The sequence below is a fragment of the Oryctolagus cuniculus genome, chromosome 2 (assembly GCF_051225735.1).
Source record: "Oryctolagus cuniculus isolate XC-2025 breed Fujian yellow rabbit chromosome 2, ASM5122573v1, whole genome shotgun sequence".
Lineage (NCBI taxonomy): Eukaryota > Metazoa > Chordata > Mammalia > Lagomorpha > Leporidae > Oryctolagus > Oryctolagus cuniculus.
Genome location: NC_142868.1, coordinates 64722501 through 64740092, shown reverse-complemented (window position 1 = coordinate 64740092; position 17592 = coordinate 64722501). Strand labels below are relative to the sequence as shown.

General features: G+C 39.7%; 1 protein-coding gene across 13 annotated transcripts in view; it reads right to left on the bottom strand.

The window, feature by feature from the left end:
• Positions 1-17592, bottom strand: part of TENM3 (teneurin transmembrane protein 3) — a 651480-nt gene that overhangs the window by 167726 nt on the left and 466162 nt on the right. For all 13 annotated transcript variants that reach the window (XM_070068313.2, XM_089325515.1, XM_070068315.2 and 10 more), the window contains one exon: positions 2117-2355. In XM_070068313.2, coding sequence (XP_069924414.1) covers positions 2117-2355 — 239 coding nt within the window. The remainder of the gene's footprint in view (positions 1-2116; positions 2356-17592) is intronic.

Below are 17592 nucleotides of genomic sequence, written 5' to 3'. Positions count from 1 at the left end.
GCTGTTCAGCTTCCAATCCAGTTTCCCGCTACTGGGCCTGGGAAGCCAGCAGATTTTGCTCAAGTGCATGTATCTTTGCCACCTATGTGGGAGACCTGGATAGAGTTCCAGGCTCCTGGCTTTGGATGAGCTCAGACATGGCTATTGGTGGCATCTGGAAAGTGAACCAGCAATGGAAGATCTCTCTATTGTGATGTCTTTCAAACAAATAAACAAACAAACAAATCTGAAAAAAAAAAAAAAAAACCCAGACAATATAAAGGGAAAAATTTGAGTTTTCACTTAGAAGAATGATACTCTGGTATATTCACCAAAGGATCTTTGGAAGGAGAACAAGTCTCACAATTAACTGTGATTCACTATCACACCAAATATGAGTTTTCTTGATAGTAAAATTATCAAAAATAAAACTGAATGGCAACAGAACCTCTGTTCAAAATATTTAGCAGCTAGAGAGACACAGGCACTTACAAGTCAGAAAGGGCACCTGATCAATCATCCTGACACTGAATTTCAGCCCTGCAAATTATGTATCTATCTGGTATACACTATAAAAAAAAAAAACTCCTACAAACACATATGCCTAATTTATTGATTATATTTATGACTGGTGCATTTCAGAACTACTTAAAATCTTTGGCCACACATTTCTGACAAGTACAAATAATTTATACACCTAACCAGAACAGGTTCTGTTAATAGCTAGAACACTCTCCAACTGCATACTAGAAATCTGTCTCTGAGTATTAATTTCTACTACTGTAAGAATTAATTTCTACCTTTTCCCTCGAGAGTTTTGAAACAGCAAAGTGCTGATCCCCTAGATTGTAACCTTGGTCAAGTGACAATCCCTTCTAAATAAGGAGCACGCTGACAGTTTAAGAAATGACTGAAAGGTCTCCTTCTGCTTTGCTCTGACTGATAGGTAGAGACTGGGTGTGGTGCTGTAGGAAGCACCCTGACGAAGCTACGCAGGTGTGTCCAGGTGCCATGGAGAAGAGGGCTCTGAATCATCAGCAATGCCTTCCAGCTCAAAGAATGAGAAGAAGAATGGAATGCGTCAGGTAACTGCTCTGATCAAGTTCCCACATGTTCTACAATTCAGTCTTCCCATCCAACGTTGTGACTCAAATGCTTACTTCACACTTCCCAGGTATCTAATGTCTATGCAAGAAGTGCTGCGGCTAATGGGAGATACTGATTCATGGCGAAAGCATAGTGCAAGTCTACACACAGCTCCGTAAACTCTCGCTCAGTTATAGCATGTCATGGAGGAATCATGAACTCCCCTGTAAACTCGAGGATGTGTCCCTGGCCACTCCTAAGGTGAACCACATGGACTGTGACTGATCTCAGTAGAGATCCACCAGGTAGCCTTTTCCTACGCTTACATGCAGATAAAAGAGGATGTGGTCATTTCTGGCATTAAAAAAGCCATTTCCAGTTGCTTGAATGCTCACATTTGCTATGAAACAGTTGAATAAACAGAATATTTATAACTTTTAAGTTTCTATTATTTGGGTTGTAAGTAGATAAAAATGAATGATCAATACTGTATCAGAAAAGGTCTAAATTCCATGCATGTGAATGACTATGAAGTCCCTTCACTGTTTCACAGACCTAGCAATATGGGCAGTGCTCCCGAGCAAACATGATGGCCCCACTTAGAACTCAGATAGCCGAGTTAGCTGGAAGCCGTTGACTACGAGCTGAAGGGGCTTCCTGCCCAGCGTCAGTCCAGCAAGCGCATGCATAACTTTGTGTACATGAAGCATCACAGGCTGTCCATGTTTCACAAGGACTAGCCAAACACGAAGCTACACTATGATCAGTGTCCAAGAAAATACCCCCCTCGACAGAAATGAACAACTCTCCTATTTTTCCAAATCTGCCGACAATTACTTAAACCATTCTGTGATTTTATAATGTATGATTACTGACTCCTTCTCCACAAAATGTAGCCTCATAATATGCTTCCTGACATATATATAACATATATATATATAACATGTATATATGTTTTATATACATGTATATAATATATATATAACTAATAACAAGACAAGACAACACAACACCCTGATTAACAGATGACCCAACTCCAAAGAATTCTTACCTATAAAATATGACAGGAGCACTGCCAGGAGCACGGAGACCCCTACAGCACACAGCGCGGTGCATTTCCAGCTACAGTACTTTGAAGACTTCTTGAATTTAAAAGCACTTCTTGATAGGGTGTTTCTAGGCAGTGGCCGAGTAGGCGGCGAATAAACAGAGCCAGATGCCATTGTGTATCCTGGGGTTGCAGTGCTGAACAGTGGCGTCGTCCCTGTTCCTGTTTTGAATAGGAAATGCCTGTGGAAGAGAATATCATTATAAGCTACGAGTACGGGTATGTTAAAATAGAAGAGACAGCTATGCGTTAACTCTCCTCTGTCTTGTCTCATGCGATTTTAAAAAAATTAATAGTTAGTCCAGACAATTCAACTCTTAAAATGACCCCAATGAAAAAGATTTTTAAATGTATACAGCAGGGTGTATGCATACAAATGAGTACTATCCCTTCAAGTAGGCATCTTGAAAGACAATAAAGTTCTTCTAATCAGAGCATTTCCCAAGAGAGACCATTTTGGAACTTCGCTTGAATTGCCTTAACAGCATCTTCACAATTCCCCTAAGAAACCAGTCTTGTTAGTTTACAGCTACACGGGTACTTACTACCATATGAGAACACGTACTCATAGCAACACAACTATGCATGATCATGCCAGTGTTCTGCAGAACGGTTTATGTCCTGGACGGCCATGGAAACGTCTGCATCCCAGGCTGCTGCCCACTAATGAGTACTATCAGGTTTGGCCACAGGCAGCTGGCCAGCTCTCAAGGGATCCCAACTACTTTATTTTAGCTCTTGTCAAACATAATCAAGAAAGCAAATCTGCTGGGGGCTGGGGAAGGCAAGGAATTAAAAACACTTTCTAAAACCAAATCTAAATACATCAAGGGGACAGAGACGCGAGTTTTAGATCAAATACAGAAATACCCTCTAACAGCAGAGCTACACCACAGTGGAGCAAACCGCCTCCAAAACCTGTATGGCCCCTAACCTCAAAAATGATTCTGCAGAAATTGATGCCGTGACGAGAGCACCATAAAAGGGACTCTCTAGGAAAAGTGACCAATTTTAAGGTTCCTGTTAACAATGAAAGTCTCCAAATTTGAAAAAAAAAAAGTTCAATGGGTTTCATGGTTTATATTTACTTTATGCTTGCAACACAGCGTTCTCAGTTTGTGTCCTTCGAACACACCCTGGGAAGCCAAAAGACTGTCTCCTCCTCCATATTTAGGAGCTTATAGGTGTTCTTGACTATTCGACCATTATGTGGCAAGATCTTCCTGCAAAATGATTAATACTCATTCACTTAATTTCAATGTGTATTAGAGAAAGATGGGATAGCTCAAACAAGTCAAGGCTATGTCAATACGACAAAACTGGGACGCTAGACAGCCAAGATCTCACCCTGGCCTTTCTACTTCCTAGATGTGTGTCCTAGGACAAGTTACTTAACGCCTATCTGTATTTTAGATTTTTAACCTGAAAAACAAGGATAGTGGTGGTACCTACCTCACAGGGTTGTGTGAGTCTTAAATGAGTTTAATATTCATTGTAACGTGCTTGGAATATGAGCATGGTAAGCACTACACATAATTACTTGAGAAATAAAAGCAGAACCAAACTCTTGATTTTATGAATATTATAATTTTAGGAAAGGCTAAGCAAATATTTAAGTTATAAAGAGTCAATCTTCAAAAAATTAGTAAGTGAAATAATAGTGTAGCTGGTATAAAGATATGGTAACTCATGAAGACTTGTCCAAAACAGGTATAGTAAAAAGAATTCTGGATTAGAAATTCAAAGACGTGAGTTTTTAAGTTCCTGTCCAATGATTTCCTGGTAACATGATCCGAGAAAGCCTCAGAATGGTTTGGGTTTTTTCCATCTATACTATGGAGCTGATGACTCATTTATCCTACAGGATTGAAATTAGTCATTGTAGCTAAAAATGCTTTGTCAACCACAAAAATACAAAAGCTGCAAATACTAAGTCTACACTACTTCTACAAGTGTATTAGCGACTATACTATGAGCTCATTTTTGAACTATAAAATTAATTTAAAATTTTGTAGGCTGAATAAACATGTTGGAGCAGCGTTTTTTAGTACTTCTATAATATTCATATTCAGCATGAATATTAATGAGGATTCTGGAACTAGATTGTCCAGGTTTAAATACAGGTATTACCTATAATTAGGCAGATGTTGTTTGGTAAGTTTCTCATTTTCTGAATCCTGGTTTCATCATTTATAAAATGGACATCACAACGCTGTCTCCTTAATAGGCTTTTTAAGTGACGTTTCAGTGAAGTCATACAAATAAAGCTTTATGTTAGTATCAAGCACAGGTAAATGCTCAACAAGCAGTGGCTGTTCATTATTTTGCCCCAATACACATATCAGAAACTCCAAAAAGACAAAAAATTCTAAAGGTGTATTTTTAAGTCTTTAAATTCTAGTTAAAAGTATAACATCATTAACACCAGTGTCTACAAAATGAATCCCTTGGTTTACAAATTTGATCCTGGCTGTTCTACACGGTGGCATGTGGCCCAGATGGGAAAATGGACTGCCTCATGCCAAATAGCAGCCATTAAGATCTGGGAACATGGGGTTGGCGCTGTGACGCAGCGAGTAAAGCCGCTGCCTGCAGTGCTGGCATCCCACTTGGGTGCCTATTTGAGTCCCGGCTGCTCCACTTCCGATCCAGCTCTCTGCTAAGGCCTGGGAAGGCAGTGGAAGATGGCCCAAGTCCTTAGGCCCCTGAATCCACATGGGAGACCCTGAGAAGGCTTTTGGTTCCTGGCTTCGGATCAGCGCAGCTCTGGCCATTGCGGCCATCTGGGGAGTGAACCAGTGGATGGAAGTCCTCTCTCTCTCTCTTTCTGTCTCTCTGCCTCTCTGTAACTCCACCTTTTAAATAAATAAATAAATAAAATATTTTTTAAAAAGGCTTAAAAACAGATCAGGGAAGAGCAAATTTTTCTGTGAAAGATCACTGAGTAAATATTTTAGGCTTTTCTCACTATACCTTCAAACTCTGCTCTTATGTCATAGAAGCAGCCGACATGCCCAAGTGACTGGGACTGTGTTCCAAGTAAAACTTTACTTGAGGATATTGAAATTGTAATTTCATGGAACTTTCCTGTGTCATGAAATCTTTTTATGTTATTATTTGATGATATAAAAACCATTCTTAGCATAAGACAAGCAGCAGGGCTAGATTTGGCCTATGCACTGCAGTTGGCCCCATGATCCAGATTCTCCATTTTTTTTTAATCATGTAAAGAGTGAGCAAGAGGCTCTGCAGCCCAGACTCCTTCCTCAACATCAACACCACTGGAGAGGATTAAAAAACAAACAAACAAACAAACAAAAAAAAAACCACACACACTCTAAGGATGCATATGCACACCTTCGGGAGAAGGTTGGATGGAGACCCTACTATTATCTTCCCAAAAGTTCCATTCTAAGACATCCTGACATAGACTAGATGATGCCTTTCAAAGGGCCAAATGATCTGCTTTGCCAAGAAAAGGAAGCAGGTGGATGTTACCTATGACTGGGGAGCAACTTTGCTGTACAGATATCAGCTTTTCGTCACTCATCTCTGAAAACCCCTCCTGCCATCACTATGACTTGAGACAGCTATCTGTTCTGTCAGCTCACAATGACAAGCATGGGAACTGTCACGTCCTGAGTGCATACTAGGGGCCAGGTCCTGTTATTTCATTACGTGATCACCATAACACAGTGCAGGACAAATGCCAGTAAGTACTGCCATCCTTCATCCTCCAACTCCCAGCCCAGAAGTTACCCCGACTGCCCAACCCAAAGCCCTGCTCCCTTCACTCCCCATCAGATCACATCACATCTTTCTTCAAAGAGCTCATTACATCCGTTATTATATTGCTATTTGTTTGCTTGCATGGTAGGTTCCATTTTTGAAATAATGAAATGTCTTTGTAGTTTTTCTCCCTCACATTTTCTCCCTTTCTGTGTGTGTTTGGTCTGCCTCACTTCTCTGAGATAAGATGAAAAGTAGAAACGGCCAGGGGTCTTGTGCTGGTTTTCTAAAGCCTGGACTGCGGAGTGAACTGCAGTGAACTGGAATATAACACACTTGCCTGTGCTAATATATGGGAAGAAGCTAGTGGGAGGAAAAACAAAGGGTTTCCCTCCACACTAGGAGAATATCTTCAGGCTGGGAGCAGGCAGAGAGCCAGAGGGGAGCAGAGAGATCGGTGGGTTCAAGCAGAGAAACCTTCCTGCCAATTTATGGGCAGCATCCTGGGGAGGGAGCAAGAATTAGTACAAATTAGTAAAAACTAAAATAAAAATAAAAAATAGAAACCCGAGACTCTTCCTACTATTTCCATGTCACTGTTGAGGGTACAGAAACAGCAGAGTTACTTGACAAAACTATGCACACAGAAATAAGCAACATGAGTAGCAACTATTACACAAGGTGTCATGTAAGAGGACTAATGTAATAGTGGGAGGAGCCTAAAATTTCTTGAGTTTCTTGGAATGAGGGCTTAAAATTAATTATTAAATTTTAAATTAAGTTTCAATATTAAAAATTCTTATATGTTGGTAGAATAAGAAAGATATACCCACTATACAAATCTATTATTTGGGGGCCAGCACTGTGGCATAGTGGGTAAAGTCACTGCCTGCAGTTCCATCATCATATATGGGTGCCGTTCAAGTCCTGGTTGCTCCACTTCTGATCCAGCTCTCTGCTACAGCCTGGGAAAGCATGGAAAATGGCCCAAGTCCTTGGGCTCCTGCACCTGCATGGGAGACCGGAAGAAGCTCCTGGCTTCAGATTGGACCAGCTCCAGCGTTGTGGCCATTTGAGGAGTGAACCAGTAGATGGGAAACCTCTGTCTCTTTCTGCCTCTAACTCTGGCTTTCAAATAAATAAATAAATTTTAAAAAACCTCAAATCTATTATTTGTCTTTTCCCACTAGTCTACAAATTCACAAAGTCTCACTTCCATACTTCTAGGACTTCAAAAGTTTCTGGTATATCCTGGTTGCTTAATAAATACATGTAAAATAAATAGAATGATGCCATTGTGTCAAAATATATACAATAAAAATGCATAATTACAAGTGGGAATTTACAGGGACCAAAATGAAAAAGCATCCCTGGAAAACATATTACAGCTTTATTCAAAGCAGTTGAAGGCATTATCTCAATGGGAAATGGGATTCTGAGCTATGTCTATGGCCCCTAAAGATCGTGATCAATACTAAAAATGAGTAAACCTCTATCATGTGTGAAACAATGAGTTTGATAGATGCTGACTTCAAATTAGAGATCCCTGTCTCAATTTTCAAAACTGGAGCTATCAACACATGAGGTGATAGGTGATGCTGGTGAGGAACTCTTTTAAAGCATTTGGCTTTGTTGCTGGTGTTGCAGTACAATGAGTTAAACCACTGCTCCCAAAACCAGCATCCAATATTGGGGTGCCAGTCAGAGTCCTAGTTGCTCTTCTACCAAAAGCAGTGATACATGGTCTGGGTGCTTGGTTCCTGCTGTCCTTATGGGAGACCCAGATGGCGTTCCTGGCTTGTGGGTTCAGCCTGGCCCAGCCCTGGGCCACTGAGGACATTGTCCCTCTCTCTCTCTCTCCCCTTGCTTTTCAAATCAATCAACAGATTTTTTTAAAAGAATTATTCTTGAACTGCTATGAAATTATTATTTTTTTCTTATAGGAAAATGCAACTCTGACACTGCTGAAAACAAATATGTAATATTTTACAATGTATCAATCATCAATATTAGTAAAACTGAAAGTCTATTTAGCTTGAGACAGTTTCTAATTTATTTAATATATGAATTTACTTTTGTTGTTACAAGATAGACCAGAATTAAACTGAACTGTTCTGATCACTGACTTTGAATTTTAGAAGTACAACATTTGTTTCTCTTCCGAATGACCACCCTTATCAGGAGAATATCAGATTAGGGCTTGGGCGCTATATGTGCTTAATAAATATAGAAACACAAACACTGAGAGAAGAGCCAAGTTTCCAGGGCATCCTATTTTAAAATTACTGCTCTCTAGTATGTTCAAATGGCTCTCCAGTATGTAAACAAAGCATGAATTTGTGCAGATTGTTTAAACTGATATATTGGAAATCAATGGTACTGGGGCTGGTGCTGAGGCATAGAAGGTTAAGTCTATACCTGCAGTGCCTGCATCCCATGCACACACTGGTTTAAGTTCTGGCTGCTATATTTCCGATCTGGCTCCCTGCTAATGGCCTGAGAAAACAGTGTAAGATGGCTCAAGGGCTTGGGCCCATGCACCCACGTGGGAGACCCAGAAGAAGCTCCTGGCTCCTGGCTTTGGTCCGGCCCAGCCAGGCCTTAGCAGACACTGGAAAGTGAACAAGCAGACGGAAGATCTCTCTCTCTGCCTTTAAAATAAATAAATATATCCTTTAAAAATGGTATCATTTGTGATTGCTTTAGGTACAGTAGGCCTCAAAATAGATATGGTAAGAAATTCATGTAAAAACCTTTTAGACATGGTAGGTATAGTCTCTGTCAACACATTTTCTGTAGCAGAGAAACGCTGGGTGCAGATTGGGTAGAGCACTCTTCATTTTGGGCATGTGCTTCCCTTCCAAGGACAACAACGTCCTGAGCATCACTGTACATAAAATATAAAACCTGAGAAAATGTGTGGCACTTCATGTTTTGAACTCGCCAGCCAGTGAGTGAATAGGTAAGTGAATATTGAAATTCAGCTTTAAGAAAGCACACAAGGACTTTCCCTCAGGGAAAATGATTCTGTCACCTAATTCTCTATGAGATAGCCGTTTCTGCATGACATGGGTCTCTCCCATCCTGTGACTCTCTGGCAGGTCATGCGGCTTGGGGAATTTGCTTCTTGTGTATAAAAAATTCTGCAAAAATTACTATCAAAAACATATAGGTCTGACCTGGCAGCCACATGAGGTTTGAAGAATAAAGGCAGAAATTTTCTTTACTTCTTGGACCATATTTGGCAATGAAAAAAGTGAATCCTGTGAGAATATTCCCCATTGTATTCAGCAATGAGGCCGCAGCGGCAGCGGCTCCTTTTCAACACAGAGCACACAGGCGCGGGCTGATTCTGTTCTGATGTTTCCGACGGCGCCCTGCGTGATGCCTGCCTCCAGCTCCTCAGCTATTTGTGCCGCTGTTTTCACTCCGGTGATGAACTAGAGAGGCACACTTGAAGAGAGACTATCAGAGACTGAGATGAGGAAAATCAATTTCAAAGCCCCAAAGACGGCTGGTGCAGAAGGTCACTGAACACTAACAGTTGCTTTGTGGCTTCGGAATCTTGAGGGGGATTCTATTTAACAACAACAACAACAAGGAGACGAGAACTGTGCAACGGCACTGCCTCATTAACTTGTGAGGCTGAGCAACAGCTCACACATACATGGAAGGGATTCCTCTATGGCAAGCACAACTAATGGCTGTTCTTTTGTCCTTTAAGGCAGAAGACCTGTTTCTTTGTTGATCTGCCCTCCGACCAACCTTTTCATTCCAATGTCCACCCTCTGCGCTGGCTTATATTTTTAACCAGTTCCATGATGTATCTATCTACGGGTCATGTCACAAATTTGAAGTCAGTAAGGACAAAGACGGATTTTCTTCATCTTTCTTGCTGTCCTCATTTCCTCTTTCTTGGTCACTGCTTAGTAACTCCATCCTGTAGGTCTCTCTACCTGATGGACTTGGGGTTCTTTTGAATTACTGCTCTTTCCTGTCCCCTCCACCTCACCCGGGAGCCAGCCTGTCAGGGAATCCTGCATTCTCCCCTTCACTGCAGTCCTTCCGCCCTCTCTCTGGGTTTCCTTCCTGCCGCGTTTTCATACTCTACTTGTCAGAAAAAGAAGAGGCCAAAGTAACATTTCCATGTCAATTTTCTTCTACCCTCAAATGAAATGTCGTGTCTTATACAGTGAACCTGTACAGTCTACCCAATTACTTCTGTATTTCGAGTCTTCATTTCTGTCTTTTTTAAATTTTTGACAGAGTTAGACAGTGAGAGAGAGAGAGACAGAGAGGAAGGTCTTCCTTCCGTTGGTTCACCCCCCAAATGGCCGCTACAGCCGGTGCTACGCAGATCCAAAGCCAGGAGCCAGGCGCTTCCTCCTGGTCTCCCATGCGGGTGCAGGGCCCAAGCACTTGGGCCATCCTCCACTACCTTCCAGACCACAGCAGAGAGCTGGGCTGGAAGAGGAACAACCGGGACAGAATCTGGCTCCCCAACCGGAACTAGAACCTGAGGTGCCGGCACCCCAGGCGGAGGATTAGCCTAGTGAGCTGTGGCGCTGGCCCCCATTTCTGTCTACTCTTAATTCAGGCCACTTAGAACAACTTCTTATAGTTCGTTTTACTTCTTTTTACTGCATCTCTAAGCAGATATATTTTGTTCCTTAGTATCTCTTCATTTTCAACTCTCAAAATAACAACCAAAAAATGCACTATCTTTAAATTAAGAAGCACCTGGCTCCTGGCTTCAGATTGGCGCAGCACCGGCATCCATTTGGGGAGTGAACCAACGGAAGGAAGACCTTTCTCTCTGTCTCTCTCTCACTGTCTATAACTCTACCTGTCAAATAATAATAATAAAAAAAATTTACTATCATTAGATTTTCAGTAGCAAGATAATCAAATTTTTCATATAACTTTAAATGTGCCTTCTATAATATATTACATATATTATAAATGCAACAATGCATATTTATAAAGTCCTAACATCAAATACAAAATTAGGGGCTGACACTGTGATGCAGCTGTTTAAGCCTCTGCCTGTGATGCCAGCCTCCTATATGGGGACAGGTTTGAGTTCGGGATGCACCACTTCCAATCCAGCTCCCTGCCAAAACAGCAGAAGATGGCTCAAGCATGTGGGCTCCTGTACCCTCGTGGGAGACCAGGAAGAAGCTCCAGGTTCCTGGCTTCGGACAGGCCCAGCCCCAGCCATTGCGTCTGTTTGGCGATTGAGCCAGATTATGAAAGATATCTCTGTCTCTCTCTCCTTCTCTCTCTGTAACTCTTTCAAATAAATAAAAAACAAATCTTTAAAAATATACAAAAATAAGTTATATATGTTGTAAGCATAGAAAAGTTACTAAGAAAAAAACGAGTTAGTACTAGTCTTTTGTTCAGGGATTAATATAATCATGTTATTCCTTTAATTTTAAGTACATGGTTTAATAAGTGGGAAATTATACAGTCCCTACTGAAAGGCATTCCTGGAAATGTGTTACTCAATATGGTTGACTCATTTCCTCCATGGGAGATTAGGACAAAAAATAAAAGTCAAAAAGAAAGTGTGCAACTATTGAATGAAATTTTTGTTAGCTTTATAAGTGGTTATCTTCGTTAAAAAATCGTGCTTTCTTCAATGTTTTGTACAGTGTTGAAAATCTTTTTTAGAGATTAACAAACAAAGCAATGGATAGAATAAAAAGAACATAGTAGTTAGTGTTCAACTTCTTTCCATAAGGCACAGTTGAGACCTTATTAAAAACACGTAGAAAAATATTTCTTTTGTACATGATATCTGTTACATCATAGAGGGAGGAAGGCACTACTGCAGAGGAAGTGTTGAGGCTTTCTTCCTTGGCTTTCTCTCTTTGTTGGACAAAAAGTAATTTGTTAAAATAAATGAGAACTCAAGTAAAAGTCGTGATTTCTTGCTTCCTACTAATGTTTGCAGGCAAATCACTAAAAAGCTGGCAAAATATGGACTGTTTTCTTCAAACTAGATGCCCTGATTTCAAAGACAATGTGCCAATCAGAGGAAAGATGGGCTATATTTGGCTACATTTACAACCTTTTCAATATCCAAAGTTCTCACTTAAGAGCTAAAGAAATTTTAAGGTATGGGTTCCTTTTCCCTCTGGCAAAATATAACTTTCTGGATTTAAGAGGCTTATTAAATGTCTCACAAGATTTCCTCAACATCAAACGACTTTTCCAAAATGACATTTTCAGATCTAAAGCAAATGAATCCCACACTTGTGGATTAAATTTACCTGGAAATATATGAAGGTTAAAATTAACTACTGAGTTCAAAATAGTTTTAGTCATATGATGATGTGAAAACAATAAATGGTTTGTCTAGAACTCATTTTAAGATCATATTCTTTAAAAATATTTTAATATATAGAACATTTAATTGTTATAGTGCTTAATTTTCTGTACTGCCTGTTATCACTCATTTAATTACTTATTAAAATACTACAGAAAGCAAATAAGCTAAAAATATTTGTCAGTATAAATTTGAAAGTGAGGATGTACTTGAAAGATGATATTAACTACTTCACTTAAAACGTATGCTTATTATAGTCTTCAGAATTCTTAGAACCAAAGTTTCAACTTCAAGCTCCAAAGCCAACTATTTTATTTGCTAAGTGTATATTTAGCATTGTGTTTGAAACTGGTTAAAAGGCTGAAAAAAAAATCTGTTTACTTAAATAATGTGCTTTTGGGGCTGGCACTGTGGTGCAGTGGGCTAAACTACCCCCTGGGTGACTGGCATCCCATATGAGCACTGCTCTGAGTCCTAGCTGCTCTGCTTCCCATCAGCCTTCTTGCTAATCTCCTTGGGAAGGCAGTGGAAGTTCAAGGATTTGGGCCCCTGCCACCCATGAGGGAGATATGGATGGGGTTCTGGCATCCTGGCTTCCACCTGGACTAGCTCGGGCCTTTGTGGCCATGTGGGGAGTGAGCCAGATGATGGAAGATTTGTCTGTCTGTCCATCTCTCTCTGTGTCACTTTGCTTTTCAAATAAATACATAACTCTTAAAAAAAATAAAATGATGTGCTTTAGAAAATAACAATGAAGGCAGGGCATTTGGTACAGCAGTTATATCTAAGCAAGTATATCTAATTAATATATCAAAGAAGAAATGGCTACCGCAAATCCTTCTGTCTACTAGAACATACTCTTCCAGAAAGCTCAGTTCTAGACACGCTCACTAATAATCTCCCTACCCCTTTATATATGTTATTTTGAGAAGAAGAAAATGAAATAAAAAATTATGTCCTGCACAATGTGCCTTCTCCCTAACTTTCCCCCATTTTTGAAACTGATGAGGAAAGAGCACTGGCAACCAAGGCGACATGCCCACTGCTGGCCGCATGACCGACACTACAGGCTCTGGCGAAGGTGGCGGCAGGAGTAGCTCCTGTTCTGTGAAACAACAGGACGAGAAACAAACTCTCCTACTGTGGTACAGGAGAGCAGAACACCAACATAAATGGAAAAAAAAATCCCGCTCTGCATTCTTACTACAGTTACACAGCAAATGTTGCCATACCCCCAGAATTGTTTGAAAACATGGGAGCCAGTGTTGTGGTGCAGCAGGTTAAGCTGCTGCCTGCAACGCCTGCATTGTGGGTGTGGCTTCAAGTCCCACTTCCTCCACTTCTGATTTAGCTCCCTGCTAATGCACTTGGGACAGCAGTACAAGATGACCCAAGTGCTTGGACCCCTGCACCCGGCTGGGAGACCCGCTGGAGTTCCTGGATCCTGCCTTCGGCCTGCCCAGCTATGCCTTTGCAGACATTTGCAAACTGAACCAGCAGATGAAAAATCTGTCTCTGCCTCTCTTTCTCTATCAATCTGCCTTGCAAGTAAATAAATAAAACTTAAACAAAACTTACTTGAAAATGTGAGCAAAGGAACCAAAAGAGTATTTAACTGGTGAGAGAAAAGTTAAAAGGTATTAGAAAATCTAATGTTTAACCACATTCTTCAATAACCAGTGAAGTAGGATAGTACCTGACAAAAGATGTAACTAAGAATAAAAATTAGCAAGCAGGATCTAAAAGCTGAAAAGGCTCTTCTCAAGGCTTGGTTACAAACATGAAATGGATATGGGCGCCCGGTTGTAGTCCTGGTTGCCCCTCTTCCAGGCCAGCTCTCTGCTGTGGCCTGGGAGTGCAGTGTAGGATGGCCCAAGTGCTTGGGCCCTGCACCCCATGGGAGAAGCCAGGAGAAGCACCTGGCTCCTGGTTTCAGATTGGCGCAGTGTGCCGGCTGCAGCAGCCATTTGGGGGGTGAACCAACGGAAGGAAGACCTTTCTCTCAGTCTCTCTCTCTCAATATCTAACTCTATCAAATAAATAAAAAAAAATAAAAATAAACAAACATGAAATGGTAGAAATAATAAAGCATAATAGTAGTGAGTCAATGATACACTAAAATTTATTATTTTTCTCTTTGTATTTTGGTCATCTAATTTCTGTTCATTTTGAAAGAGGCTGATCCCAAAAATGTGCCTATGTGTGCGAATTTTCAAAAATTTGGGCAGAGTTCAAAATGAATTGATTCATTTGTTTCTGATAGAATCATCACTACCAATTTAATTATAAATATCTTACAGTAAGTCATATACTATACATAAGATGCAATAAAAGGAATATTTTAGATGCCCAATTATAGTGTATTTTTATAATTACATAAAATTTTAATATGTATTAAAATATACTTTAAGTAAGAAAATTAAACACGCCCCCCAAGTAAGCAATCAACATTAGAATTGAAATATCTTTTGATGTGAAAACAAAAGAACAAATATGTACTAATTCTCACTGTGACACAGTGAGTTAGTGAGACTGATAAACGGCTTCTTCATGCTGATAGCATGTTGGGGTCTCAAATCTATTACACTTTGGAATTGATGTGCTATTATCTTTGGACAACTTTCACACTAGGAGGTGATCCCAGCAAGAAAAGTGTCTAAATGAAAAGCTTATAAACAAGATACATTTCACTGCTGCAACCTGAATTAATATGCGCTATTAGTAATTGTACAAAAAATGGTTCGAGACAAAAACTATTTTAATATTTTACATAAAAACTATAATAATATGAATCTTAGTAGGCATACATTTCAGCAACTGCTGCTGTATCAATTTGTAATTATACTAAATAGGAAAACACGTTCGTAGTGCAATGTCATGTGTTAACTAATCTCTGAGGACTGAGAGGTAAAATTCTACACTGTTAAGGTGACGGGGAGCATTCCACTACGTCTTCACCATCTTTTATACTGCCTTTCCACAGTCTCAAGTAAGTGAGGGTCTTACCTAAATCCCGAGTACAACCACAGCTCTGTGAAATGTATACAGCTACACCCTGAAGCAACATACTTCCACAGTGACTAGTTTTAACTGAGCATATCTATAGTCAAGCACCAAATCATGTAATGGTTTTGATTTGGGAATGGTAAGAACTGAACAACTAGATTAAATATATAATATTTATTTTTACCATTATTAAGAAGGCTAAAAATAGTTTAACAGTCTTTGTTACATTTTCTATTAGTTTAATGGTATAGCCATGGCATCAAAATATGCAGCGATATTAGTTATTTTCTTACATATTTTAATATATCAATGACACTGATTGTTAGTAGTTATTACATACTAAAAATGTTAAATTAAAATGGAAATAACAAAGAACATCTTAAAGTTATTATATGCTATTTGGACAAGAAGTTAATCTATTTAATTATTAATTCTATTAATTACTGTTGGCCAGTAAAGTCCTGAGCTAGATAAAGAGAACAAGTTCAGATACCAGTGAAAGTTTATGGAGAATAAGAGAATCACTGTGCTGAGGGTCTCCCACCTAATCACTAAGCTGATGTCTATGTGGTAGCCAACAAGTAGTAGATGATTAAATAATACAGAAAACATCAGTCTGAAGAATGGAAAGGGTTTTGAATAAAGTTTATTGAGCCCCTACTTAACATGTATCCTACCAAAACATAATTGAATTTAAATTTCACAAAACTCCTGCAGTATGTGTGTATGTTATAAATCTAATTGTGGGCACTGTGGTGTAGCAGGAAAAGCTGCTGCCTACAGGGCCAGCATCCCATATGGGTGCTGGTTCGAATTCCCACTTCTGATCTAACTCTCTGCTCTCTGCTATAGCCCAGTAAAGCAGCAGAAGGGGCCCTACTGCTTGAGCCCTTGCATCTGCATGGGAGTCCCAGAAGAAGCTCTTAGGCTCCCAACTTCGGATTGGCTCAGCTCTGGCTGGTGCTGCCATCTGGGGAGTGAACCAGTGAATGGAAGACCTCTCTCTCTCTCTCTGCTTCTGTCTCTCTGTAACTCTGCCTTTCACATAAATAAATCAATCTTTTCCAAAAAATCTACTTGTTTAAAGATAAGAAAAATTAAGACTTAATCAACTTGCTAAAGGTTATATGGAGGGAAAACCAGGTTTTCTGGCTCCAAACTTATATAGTTCCCACTTGAGGAATGTACCTTCACTCCTACAGAGTTAAAACCAGTCATAGGAAGTATTCAAACTTTTATTTCTCTGTCTTGAAAGCTGCACTGACATGACATTTTCACAGTCTTGAGTACACTGGTGACAGTGAAGGCCACACTCAGCTCTCCTGCTGGAAAGTCACCAATGGCAAATAAGTCATGGGAGAGAAGGGTGAGAATTCCACCCAGTACAGGAGCTGACGGTAACACCTGACCTTTTGCCTAGTTTGGAAGTTTGTATGTGCTTCAAGATTTTCACATATTCTGGAATGAGCTGTGTCATGATCTTGAAAATTTAGATAGGACTGAAAAATGTTCACAGCATAATGAATATATGCATAAAGTTCACATATGTTTAATAATTATACATTATGTTTAATGCTTAAATTTTAGATGAATTAAGGGAAGTACAATCAAACTGTAAAAATGCTTATTGCATCCTTTCAATTTTTCATTTATAGATGCATAAGATGCACAAATTTATGCACAAAATGATACAAGTGTAGCATTTAAAATGTATGAAATACATATATTTTGGGGTTGAGTTTCTTTTCTTCTGTCATAAAAAAACAAATTCTGGTATCATTCCTAGAAAAAAGGTCATTTAGAATTTGGGACCTGAGATCAGACTGAGTGTTGCCCCTAACTAGTCATATGACTGAAGGCAGATTCCCAAATTTCAAAAAAGAAGGCAATATTATGGGCCGGTGTTGTGGTACAGTGGGTTGGGCTGCTGTATGGATCACCGGCACCCCATTTAGGTGCCACATGGAATTCTGGGTTCCTGGCTTCAGCCTGGCCTGGCCCCACTATTGTGGCCATTTGAGGAATGAATAGGAGATGGAAGATATCTCTCTCTCTCAGTATTTTTCAAATGAACAAGTAAGTAAATCTTTATAAAAAATTTAAAAAGAAGGAACTATTAGATGATTTTTAAGATTAATTTGATTTCCAAGATTTTTTCTAGAATACAGTACATTTTTGTCAAAAGCAGTCATCATATTTCTAGGTCCTCTATAATAGAACTGAATTTTTCATCTTGGCCTACTGTAAAACTTTAGTAGTATCTGGTAACAGAGGAACTCATGCATTCAAGCTTGGTTTTATGAATTACTACTACGCTCCCACCACCTCAGTTAATTTCTTCCCCATCTTA